The sequence below is a fragment of the Equus asinus genome, chromosome 2, assembly GCF_041296235.1.
Source record: "Equus asinus isolate D_3611 breed Donkey chromosome 2, EquAss-T2T_v2, whole genome shotgun sequence".
Taxonomy (NCBI): domain Eukaryota; kingdom Metazoa; phylum Chordata; class Mammalia; order Perissodactyla; family Equidae; genus Equus; species Equus asinus.
In genome coordinates this window covers 55,485,295-55,498,477 of record NC_091791.1, presented here as the reverse complement: position 1 = coordinate 55,498,477, position 13,183 = coordinate 55,485,295, and the positions used below count along the sequence as shown (strand labels likewise).

At 35.1% G+C, this 13,183-nt stretch overlaps 1 protein-coding gene across 11 annotated transcripts in view; it reads left to right on the top strand.

Annotated features, from left to right (window-relative positions):
* Window positions 1–13,183, top strand: part of CTNNA3 (catenin alpha 3) — a 1,499,312-nt gene that overhangs the window by 1,430,181 nt on the left and 55,948 nt on the right. For all 11 annotated transcript variants that reach the window (XM_070488663.1, XM_070488665.1, XM_070488664.1 and 8 more), the window contains one exon: window positions 7,302–7,407. In XM_070488663.1, the coding sequence (XP_070344764.1) occupies window positions 7,302–7,407 (106 nt within the window). The remainder of the gene's footprint in view (window positions 1–7,301; window positions 7,408–13,183) is intronic.

The following is a 13,183-nucleotide window of genomic DNA, read 5'->3' as shown; positions in this document are numbered from 1 at the left end:
GATGAGACTGGCAATGTTTCTTAAATGTGTGTGATCCTTAGATGTGATATCGAAATAACTTATTTAATTAGTAAAAAATTGGGCTGACATCACTAGAAAAAACTTCCTATACACCACATTTTTTTCACCAGTGCCAGGGGTCTCAAATGAACATTAGTGACTTCATTTTTGGTTCTAGAAAACTTCTGATGGTCAATCCTGGACCCCCACCATTAGACCACATCTCTCTCTGAGCTAAAATGTTCAGTTGAGAGGGAAAAAATAATTGCAATTTTCTTTTTCTTTAGATGTATCTGCTTTCAGCCCCAAGTAGAATTTAAAAAAAAAGAAACGAAAAGAGAAAGATAAATGTCAGGTTGCTGAGAAAAGAAATTCAGTCAAAGAAGAGGTTATTTATTTCACAACCCTTGAGGTTGCTCAGATAGACAGAGAATGATGCTTTAATAAGATCCCACTCAGAACAATGGCTAGGCATCTCTTGTTCTTGTGTATTTCTTTGCAGCATATGAAACATTCCACTGATTCAGAGCGACCCATTGAATGTCAGTGCTTCAAGATGCACACTGACAGAAAACCTGTGAGGATTCTTCCGCCTGATTTCTTTTTAATTGGCTCTTAAAGTACTAATGACTTAACCGCCTTGCTTTTAAGTTGAGACCAAGCAGTCTTCATATAGCTTGAAGAAAAGTTAAGAACTTTGATCTTGTAAGCTTCAGTTTTCTTGTTTATAGGGTGAAGATAATAGATTCTAGGAGCAGAATGAGCATGTCAGGTAGCATAAGTTGTAATATGCACAATTATGGGAATATCTATGTTATGAGCGGCAACTCTAAATTTGTGCTGGAAACAAGCTGTGCAACACTGTGCAGCAAATCTGGGTGTGAGAACTGAGTGAGAAAATTAGGCGATTTAATAGTGTCTAGAACACAGTAAGTAGACAAATAGTTTGTTTTGTATGCTTTCAGTACAAAATTACACAGAAAAATAGTAAAATCTACACACTTAGGAAGAACTGGAGAAGGTTGTCTGTTTTACTAAAGACAAAAATAAAAATATCTGGCTAACTGACCTCTTCTTTGCCTACAATTTAAAAAAAATAAACTTTGCTAATGAAATCATTCATTCTATTTCTGCTTCTGCTTCCAGCTAGGTGTTTACTGTTTTTCGTCCTTAAGGGTACGCCGTGAAATTCTTCTCTCAAGGATATAGTCTGTCTTGAATTTGATACCACAGAAACTGGTAGAAGGTGAATTAGTGAATTTGAGAGCTGAAGAACAGAGAAAAGATTCACATCTCAGATTTTTTTTAGAATACTAGCTTTTGGATTTGAGGAAGGGAATTCCTACTTCCTACACACACCTCATATACACACAGGCAACCATAACAACAGCAGCAGCAACAATAATAATAACAATAATAAATAAAGGTATTCTCCCCAGGCTGATCCCCAAAAAGATTTCTAAAATAAACCCTATCCTTGTTTCATAAACAAATACAGCATTGAACATGAAAGACTATTATCACCATGCACAAAGTGAAACTTAAGTAATTTTTATTTTTAATAATAGACCGTCTATATGTGGCAATTTCAAAACAAAAAACAGAACTGGTCTTCTGCCCAGGCACAGTATATGTCTTATAATTTCAGCTGTATTGGTGAAAAATCTTGGTACTTTCCCAGTTTTTCCCACCTACTTGATGACATCCAAATTTCCCTTTACAGGGAACACAGACTTCTGCTGCTAAAATGAAAAAAGAAAATGTAGGATTTTAGCACCCCTGGGATTATGTGCAGAGAAAATGCTATGAGCTCATAAAACCCTGTTTTCTTTTCTTCCTGTGCCCAAACAGAATACATTTGCCAGACTTTTTTGCAGTTACATGCATCTGTGTGTCCAGATTCTGGAATACAGGTTGGAGTGGTGTGTTCCAGTTCTTATCCTGATCCCCAAAATCTCCTGTGAGATCCTCATTCATTTCCTGTGTCAGCTGTCTGGATGCAGTGACCCGACAGAGGGCTGGGAAGCCCTAGGGGATAGGTTATCTTGTAGCTAGAAGGAACCTGGGGTCTTAAATGGCTTGTGGTGTATAGCCCATCACCCCACAATCCACCTTGACTGTGATGTGAGAGAGAAATAAATTTAATTGGGTTAAGCCATTAAGATATTTTGATGATATTGTTTTAGCAGTTAGGCTACCCTGAATAATATGAAACAAGAAGAGCAAAAATGAAAAAAAATGTGTGCAATGCTCAGACAATATTTTCTCTCTTCCATGGGGCGACACCTGTTACAGACTGGAATCCCAAAGGTTCCCAGGATGCCAATTACTCAGTATGATTGTTAACTGATTATTTACTTGCTGATTTTTCAAGGACTTCTATAGGTCCTCAAAACTTGAGAATGACACTTTACAAGAGAACATAGCATCCAGAGGGAGAGAGTTGCCTAATTAAAGTTTCATATTTGAATAGCAGAGGAAGAGTGTGTCCTCGCCTAGGTCGAGTACTCCTCTTTTAATTTCATCACTTTTCATTGCTTCCATGATAATTGCTTTTTTCTTTTGTATCTGATGTCAGAACAACAGGTAAGAAAATTCTGATGATGCACTTCTAGAGCTAAATCATTTATCTTGAGTTTATATTACCAAAAAGATCTGTCACTGATTGTAAATTAAATCCTTATAAGGAGTTAAAGGACAACCTTGAACAACAGTGACAATATACACACAGAGTTTATAAGTGTATGTGTTTTATATATTTTTTTCTTATAAAAGGATATTATGCACAAGGTTATATAGAGTTATATTGTCAGTGGGTGTAAAAAGAAACTCAATTTAATCAAGTCTGTTCACATTGTCTGGCAATTACTGTAATTTTTAAATAAAAAGTAAAAATGTAAATTTTCATAAAATACCGTCATTCGTAAAGGGATAAGGGAAAAAAAATTAACATTTGCTGAGCACCTTATGTGCCAAATAATGTGTGAAATATATGATTATGTATCCTTACCATGTAGTAAGTATTACAATCATTATTTTAATTAAGAGAAAGTGAGATTAGACCAACTGTCATTTACCCAAGGCTATATGGCTAGCAAGTGACAGGGTTGGGATACAGACAAAATGGATTTCCCAAGTCTATATACATTTCACTCTACTTCATAACAGCACTAAATTTGAGTGTTAGAATTAAATTAAATAACCATGTCAAAAACTAAGATTTGCAGATAAAAGTTCTATTTGTTGTATTATAAATAAACAGCACTGTACCATCTCCCATCTGGCATGGCTTGTGTAATGGCCGAGTAGGGTTTTTTATTTAGAATCCAAGGAGAAGGGGAGAGGGAGGAAGGGTACCAGGATAAGTAACAGAAGAAAGTAATAACATCTTAAGAAAGAAACCCCAGGACTGTAGGCTACTGCTGGCTGCATTCTTTGAGGCTGCCATGTGTGAGCGAGTCACTGTTGGTGGACCCCTTAACCACCCAGAGCCGAAATCAAACCCTCATCTTTTCCTCTCTGTTACAATCATAGTAGCTCCCATCAACGTCTGAGGAGATCTTCCTAATATTTTTTTCTTTATTTTTTTCTTGAGGTATAATTGACATATAACATTATATTAGTTGAGGTGTACAACATAATGTTTTGATATTTGTATGCACTGTGAAATGATCACCACAATAAGTCTAGTTAACAATTAACATTAACATTTTAATTTTATCTTAGCATGTTTTATTGGAAGCCACATGGATAGTCATTAAAAGCAGATTCTATAGCCAGGTTGCCTGAACTCAAACCACATCTCCAATTCTTGCTGGCTGTGTAACTGGATAAAAGACATATTTAACATCTCTGTTCCTCAGTTTCCTCATCTGTGAGATAAGGAGAATAATAATTCTAAACTCATAGGGTTGTTATAATAATTAAATTGGTTTATGTATGCTATAGTGTCTAACATGTAAAAAAATGTAACTGCTCTTATGCAACAAAATATATACTATCACTGTTTTCATCTATTAAGTGAGCCACAATGGACTTATTCTGTATAAATGTCAAAGGAAAGAAGGATGAATGGGAAAGTTTTTGGCCTTGAAAGGGGGAACAATACTGTGTTATCAAAGATTTAGGGGCTACAAAGTCCAAAATATAAAATAAAGCTTTCTGTTTTGTTTTTAATCAGTAGCAGAAAATACCAAATCGTTTCATAGATCTTCTCTGTCCCTAAAAAAGACAAAATAAGTCCAGGAAACGATTTGATATTTTCTATTACTAAACCAGATCCCTGTTACTGATCTGCCGCATCATCTTCTTATTTCTTGTGCTAATCAAAAGAGAACGAAGGGAGGGGTGGATGCCAGAAACCTGGCGAGAACTGGGAGAGGAATGAGGGTCAAGGTTGGGGCAGTATAAAAAATGACTCAGAGGTTACGTTGCACCAATAAATTAAGTTTCAGAGGTATCCCTTTCACTCGCCTTAATAGCATTTTCCACATGGCACCGACATCGCTGGGGTATTGCAGTCTTTCCGATTATGCTCTCTAACATATACTTTAATGATTAATTAGCAGACTCTACTCCAGAGCTTGATCTGCCCTCCTTTTTTGGAAGATAGATAAAATTATTATTGTATCCACTATTTATTAAAGATGTCTGGCTCCTGCTTTCTTTAAAATATTTCCAAAGTCGACTCCCTCCTCCTCTGGGTATCTTTCTCTGTCGGATCCAAACTCAATGATTTAAGACACAATTTGCTGACAGGAGATCCTGAGAACCCATTATGAAAATGAAGGCAGCAAACAACCTTTGAATGTATTTCCCAATTTAAAAAGCCTTCATTACATAGCACATTTCAGGCTGAGAATGTTAAAAATTTATCATAGTTTCCATAATTGCAGCTTCCTCTGGAAGCTTGGCATGATGTGGAATCATTTGTAAAATGTATATTTTGTTTGGCACTCAGTAGGAAGCTTGCCAGGCAATACATTTAATTAGGAACATGAGGAAGAGAATAATTGTGGTCTGTCATAATGTATTATCGTTCCTTTTAGATTCTACATGTGCTTAAGATGTGGTCTCATCACAAGGTAGGCATTTAAAGCTAGAGGCAATTTCCCTCTTGTTGGCCCGGGGTTTTTATAGGGGGAAATTTATTATTTTTAGGGGAAGGATACATTAGCCACATTCCTTGGGTATAACTCTTTGTCTATTGTTTAAGTTAAGACAGTGTTAGCCGCTCTCCTTAGATACAACCTTTGCCCATCGTTTAAGACCTTGAAAACTGATGCATTGCCTCTCAGGAGCGTGGACAGCTTTATTTAAGTTTAACTTGCTCCGGAGATGCACCGAAATAATGAAATGCAATGCCTTTCTTGAACATAACCAGGTACATAACAGCTAGTCCTGCCTGATGCATAAAGTAAATTTGATGAGAGCAACTCAAATGTTATAATGATTAATGTTGGTTTTTTAAAAAATTACAAAGCAACCTGTGTCAGCAGATTCAAAGAGGAGAAGGAGGATGATAACCATCTTCTGAGGCCAAGTTTTCATTATGTTAGACATACTCTTCCGTTTCCACAGGAAAACTTGCTTATAATGAATTTTAGAGGCACCACAGACAAGGAGAAATGAAAGGCCTTTTTGGCACGAGGTGCAAACGTTTTGGTGTTCAGGTTTTCAGGTATAGAATACTCTGATCATTTAGTTCCACATGAATCCCCTGTCTTTTATCACTGCATAGTGATATTCTCCTTGGTCAACAGAGATTTTCTTCTGATAACAAATCTTACCAGGTTTAACCTAAGAGTCTCTACCCTCAAGGTGAGTCCAAGGTGTAAATAAGACATGGACAAAGACTGTTTTCATTCCCTTTCTCTTCTAATTTCACTGTATTTGAGCCTCTCAAAATCCTTATCTCACCTTGACCAGCTGATTCCCGCTTCCCACCTCCCTTTATCTCCTCACCCTCCTCCAAGCATCGGGGCCAGACCAGTGGCTTAGCTGTCAAGTTCACACATTCCACTTCGGTGGCCCGGGGTTCGCCGGTTGGGATCCTGAGTGGAGACCTATGCACTACTTGTCAAGCCATGCTGTGGCAGGCATCCCACATAGAAAGTAGAGGAACATGGGCACTGATGTTAGCTCAGGGCCAGTCTTCCTCAGCAAAAAGAGGTGGATTTGTGACAGATGTTACCTTGAAGCTAATCTTCCTCAAAAAAAAAAAAAAAAAGCATCAAAACAATGGCTTTAGGGAGTGTTTCCTTCAAGGTCCCATTCTCTGCTAGGGACAAGGAACAGAAACCAAATAGTTAGAACAGTCAATATGGTTGACAGTCAGTAGAGGGTTAGGAATTGGACATAAGGAAATAAAGAGAGAAGCGGTTTTAGGTGTATGGAACAGTTACATTCATTCAAGTAATCATTCATTTATTTTTGAGGAAAAAGAAGATAGGAAAACATCTCCTTATGTTATCCCACTCCAAAAATATAACAAGCGCACTTCCTTCTTCTTACCTACCTTACAAAATCTATAAATGAACCCGACTTTTCCATGGCATTAGGAACCAAAATTATTTTAAATTAACAACCACAGCAATAACAACTTGTATTATTAAATGCTTACTTTGTTTAAAGCAATGTTCTGAGCACTTTATAGGAATTAACTCATGTAATCCTTACAATGACTCCACATGGTGGGTGCTCCTATTACTACCATGATATTAGGGCACAGAGGGAGTATTTTATTTGACTTACACAAAAAGTAAGAAGTGGACTGTTTTTTGGGAAACAGTCCAAGATAGTGTGACTCCAGATGCATACTCAACCACTACGATATTACTATGAATTAATTGTGGAGGCGAGATAATGTAATAAAAACAAAATGCAATTAACTGAAAGACAGTAAAAAGGATGAAAAAGATTAAAAGTAACTGCTGGTTAAGATGTACTGTTGAACACAGTATCTAATATCCAAAATTTCACATTTTCTCCTCTAATCAGAAAACTACCTTTGCCTTGAGGTATCTACATCCACCAAGAGTGTCTTTAGGCTGATGTTTACTATAAAAAACACCAGGGAACCAAGATCAAATAGAGGCCATTTTCTTGGCAATAGTTCCCGAATCTTAACAAAATAGGCCTTCTTTTATTTTTCATTGAATTCTGGTGTCTAACTGAGGCCTGTCCAAAATTGAAGTACATAAAGTCAATGGCCAGTACTTAGGATGCTAAACTTTTGTGTGTGTGTGTGTGTGTATGTTAGCCTGAACCACTGCAAATAATATGTATTCTTTTACTTTAAGGGGCAAAGGACCACTAAAGCATACAACTGAAGTGATCTATGCAGCTAAACTGATATCAGAATCCGGATCAAGGATGGACGTCCTTGCTCGGCAGATTGCCAACCAAGTGAGTTCTCTACAAATAGACATGGGGAAAGTCCTTGCTCTCTGCCATGTGACGTTGATTAGAACAAAGTTGGATTTTTACTCTATTGCATCAATTTTTCCTAAATTAATATTAAATTAGTTTTTAATTTTATCATTAACACACAAGTAGTGGACAATTCACTCTAAGGATACTTAATTATTTCTTAGGGCTTTATTATCATCATTATTATTATTATTTAGGGTTTGATTATTTCTTAGATTGTTTTAGCTTCAAATATGTTCACATTATTTCAAATATTAGCTTTTTTGAGTTTAAATTGTACTCAAATTATTGTAATTAGCTGTAACAGCCAATGTTAGTATTTTTTCCTTAATATCTTAGATTTCTTATTTTTTCCTCTTCAAAAGTCAATACCTTTCAAAATTCTATTGTAAGTTTTCTGTGCCAACAGTATAGTTTAGCATTTTGTGTAAAATTATAAGATAAATAGTAATTAGTAGAGTGATAAAATAAAATTTGGAAAGTATATAATCCTTATAGGGACAAATACCAGAAGTTTCTAAACACTTGATTTCTTTCCTTTAGATTTCTCAAATCCCTATTCCAATTTTCTATGCAGCAGCTACATTATTAGAGTTACCTTTTGTCTAACTTTAATTGAAAAATCTATCAGTTTCTTTAGTTAATGTATTGAAAAATTCTATTAATATTTTAGACCAAGATAAAGTATTACTTTTCAGGTTTTATATCATTCAACTTTATAATACATATTTATCTCCCTTTGGCATAAAAGCACTTTTCTTTTTGACTTTGCAACTATTACATATTATTTCTTGCTTTTATACTTTGTGGGAAACTTTATTGAGCTGCTTCCTATTATTTACTCTTTTTATCCTCTGTTTCTTGAAACATGAAGAACTTTCTCTTATTAGATATTATATTTGTGGGTATAAGGGAGAGGAAACAATAAGGAATAATAACAGAGATAAATATTTTTAAACATTCCTTGAATATACATATATTTTCAGTATCTTGCTACTTTAAGCATTATAAACATTTTATTAATCTCTTTAGTCTTTAGTATTTACAGTTAAAAACATACTCTTTCCTAATAAATGATCGAAGCCCAAATCTGCCCATGGTTTTCTGTATTTTAGAAATTGTTGCTTTCAGTTTTATGAGAGAGTAAACAATAGTAGAATAAGTGGAACCATAATGCATTGGACAAATTTGCATGTACTGATAACTTTTTAAATACTTAATACTTCCTGCCAGTGTACTTTGGTTTATTTTGGAATGTACAATTTTCAAAGTTGAAGTAATTGTGTCACTTTGAAGCTTTTTTTCTTGTATTGATAGTCTCTTATATTGATATTACAGATCCCCTTGCAGTAGGTACTTTTATAGCATAGCTTTATTAAATTATGACATTTTTTAGCATTATTTAAATTGCATGGGAGAAAGCAAAAGTACTGTCTTCCTTCCACATAGCTTTTACATTTTAAGAGAAGTTTAAAGAAACAGTCATTGACTGATAAAGAATTATGGATGACTCTCTTTGGCCTTTTCTTCTTCATGTAGTAGAGCAGTTCCAAACGAAGTGCTTTTGTTCTGAACAAATAAGACTTGTGAAGAATCAAAATTGAGAATAAAGAAACTGTTTCATAGCGATCATCTGGGGAAATTTTCTATGACTGTGCTTCTGATAATGTTTGAGAGATTAACAAAAAAATTAGAAAATAATATATGAAATTGATTGCAGAATATTCATGAATAATATAAGCCAGGTGATTTTCACAGTGTTCATGTATATTGTGAAAAAAATCTGCTAGAACATTGGCTGCTTTCTATTTTGAGCAATCTAATAGTTCAAAAAAAATGTTAACAATTTTTATGACTCTTTCTAGTCTGTTTTTTAATTGAGTGTCAGAAAGTCCAATATCAATCAATTTTCAATTCTACCCAACATGGACTTGTGAGATATATGTATGTGTGTATGCATGATGTTAGACCAATTAAGTTTCATTCTAAAAAGTTTCAGAGTCAAAGTTCATAGGTAGAGAGAATAAAATGAAATCAAATTAATTAATCCTTCTAATTCTGCCTGCCTGGACTTTCTTTTCATTTTTTTAATCCTTCCCTGCCTTACTTCCTTGAACAAATGTTTATTGTGTGTAACTACGTACAATTCACTACTCTGGCCTTGTCATTAGATAACTAGGAAGAGATGAACTATAAAAACTTGTGCTTAAACATCCAGAACTCTAGTGTAAGCTTACTTGTCTCAATTGCTCAACATCTCTTGAGCTTTAAAAGTGTCTTGAGATGGCGTGGTAGATTACATATGCCATCCAAGACCATATTGTTTAAGTCCTGTAGAACTCTGGTACAAATCTTGTCTCCATTAGATAGTATACTCTTAAAAGACAAGATATTTGTTAGCCATCACAATTCGTGAACATGTTCCTCATGAACAAAGAGAATGACAAATTAGAGAAGTGCCATTCTTACAAATCCAAGATTTTAGAATCTTTGCACATATCTCTTTCTATGACTTGCTTCCACACTGTAATTCATCATGTTAGCAGATATTCTAAATTAGATGAACTGGGTAACACCTCACATGGTAGGTATAATACACAAAAAGATCTCAATTAGCTGTCGAAGCAGTATACCCTAAATAGGAAAGAAATGAATAGGTGCCACATAACATCTTTTAATCTGTTTTGCACTAGGAGAGGACAAAATTAGACTTTCTGACTCCTGGGTGGCGTGTCTGAAGCTTACTACCCCTTCACTGTAATTTTCCCAAAGCAAGGGTATCCCCATTACTGGCTTAGTACTCCCACCTAATCATGACTCAACACAATTAAAATGAATTTTCAAGGTTAAATACATTGCAAGCTAATGCTAATACAAGAAAAGATGACATTTTAAAAACAAGATAAAGAATTACAAGCCGAATCATATACAATGCCCTCAATTATGAACAAAACAACCTACAAGTGTAATTTATATTAATATTTCAGCAAAATCTTATTGGTGGCTAGCCTCATTTGAATTGTTTCCCTGATGATGTTATGAGAGTTAAGAATTTTTTATAATTAAAACATACTGAAAAGAAACTTCTGAAGAGTTTTTTTTATATCATTCTAACATGTCTCTTAAGGATGTAATTTCTAGATGAATCTTGTGATGATATGTGTATTTTGATATATTATTTCTCTGAAATTTATTTTCAGCAGAGATATCGATACTTACATTTATTCTCCAGATTAATAAACCCCTACTTTATAAAAGTAAATGCCTAGTAGGTTCTCAGAAATTAAAATAGGAATAGGTAGACGTTAAAATATTTAGCGTGTTTGTTTCCGTGAAATAATAGTGTCCTGTTTAAAGCCATGCTGTGTCACTATTTTTTACCTTTATCAGACCTTTGTCATTTCCCCATTGAAATAATGGCTCAAATGCATTGAGGGTGATTATATATTGTTTTATTTCAAGTATACAAAACTATGGCCCTAGGAACCAAAAATAAGGTGTTCAAGGGTCCAGAGGAAAGAATGATTTGGTATAGGAGGGGAAAAGGAAAGATGAGGAAAGTTTCTCCTCACAGGCGGCTGACTAACTTTAATGAAAAATTCCAAATAATTGAAATTTGTCTGAGTTTCCTTTCCATCATCCTTTCTGCCTGCTTATTCTATATGCAGGGTAAATATTTTTATAAATTTGTTTCAACCCAAGGAACTCTTCAGTTGACAAATTTCAGGTTTCAGGAGACGGGAGATATTTTTTGAATTGTAGTCTAGTACATCGGGAAATCAATCCTAAGAATTTCTCATGGAAGTCAACAAAAAGCTGAAAAGTAGGTTGAGCCAGAACTTTATATCTACTAAAGGAAAGGGGCTTTGATGAAGATGGAAAGCATCTTTGTCCTTAATTTGTATTAGTGTTCAAAGTATGTGTCACTGATAGCATTTTCGTTTCTTTTCTTTTTTTTTTTTTTTGCTGAGGAAGATTAGCCCTGAGCTAACATCTGTGCCAATTTTCCTGTATTTTATATGTGAGTCGCCACCACAGCATGGTTGACCAGTGATATAGGTCTGTGCCAGAGATCCAAACCCACAAACCTGGGCTGCTGAAGCAGAGTGCACTCAACTTAATCACTAGGCCACGGGGCCAGCCCCACTGACATCATTTTCTGAATGGCTGTATGTCCAAACCTAGTTGAAACTAAAAATGAATTTGAAACAATTCTTAAACTCAAGATAATTTTAGTATAAATAGGGAGATATGACAGAATTTGAACAGCTTATATCATTTCTAGTAAAGCAACATTGCCCACATTTGGCATTGAAAAATGCTAAACCATACTTGCCCAAATATAACTCTCACAAGTCAGCATGCCAGTCTGGACCATATGAGTCAATGTTGTGCTTCATCACTGACAGCATCAAAGAATTCACTGTATTTTTAACCATACTTCTCTAGATACCTTTCTTTCTGTGTTTTAGAGACCTCAGTTTGGTGAAGAACAGGAATGAAAAGCATAGCAAAAGAAGAAAAATTTTCAACGTATGCTCAGATTTCTATGTGTGATTATCTCAGAGTAACGACCGACCAAATTTAACAGATGAGAGAGAGGGAGAAAGCACTCTTTATTGACATAGAACAGGAAAAATTGTTTTATAGTAGGCAAGATGGAGTATGAAATAGCTGAGGGTTATGTGTGTTGAGTGTGAAATGTTGATAAGATGATGAGCTGGGCTGGGCAAATGCAATGGGTGTATGGATCTTCTGAAGACAGGGCTGGAGGATAGAGTTAGTAGTTTTTATTTTGTAAGTGATAGATGAAACCAGAGCAGTGTATACTATTATCCAAGAAGAGGATAAGAATGAAAAGATACTCAAGAACAAAAACTGAAAACACCAGTGGGGGCAGCATTGAACATCTTTTCGAAGGCATGTTCAGGAACAAGAAAAGAGAGAGATGGAATTACAGAGTTGAGGGAGGGTTTTTGTTTTGAGGGACTTTATGTTTATAGATTCAAGGATAGAAAAAAGAGACATTAGAAGTGCAGAAGAAGATGGGATCATTGGAGTTCTGTGACCCGGAGGAAGGTGAAATGAGACAGCCTCTGGGCTGGAGTACAGGTGGAGAAATGAGCCCTGAGGGAAGAGAAGGGTCGTCGACACTGAGGGCCTTTGCTATCACTGATTGCTTGAAATTTCTCTTCTGGAAATTCACAGTGACACCTAATACTTTTCATTAACAAACTTTGCCAGCTTAGCAGAATTTAAACTGTTGTCTGTAATTGCAAAAGTCATTTTAAATGTGTCTTAAATAAAGTTTATATTCCAACATGGGCAAAAAATAGCTTAAGCTTATGGAATAAAGGTCTTTAAAAGGATTCACTTTACTAATTCACCCATAAAATTCAAACTGAAAGGTAATAAATGTTTTTCACTTTTCCTTTCATTACTATATGATGTATTGTGTATTAGTATCAAGCATCTTACTAAAAGAATGAAAGCTGGGTTAACCTGAGAAAACTACTTAGGCCGACATGCCATCTGCTTGCTTATAGTGAGTGTCCCAGTGGTTATAAAACTTAAATTAAAAAAAAAGAAATGCATGCATTTAGAAGCTAACCAGATGTCCTGGTCAACATCTCCTATCTTAATAAACTAGGAAATAATAACCAAAGTGTGTTAGGATGTTCTACCACTTGATTTGCCTTAAAAGTCTCTAGCAGTGTTCCTTTAAAAGGTATTTTTATGCAAATTTTATTCA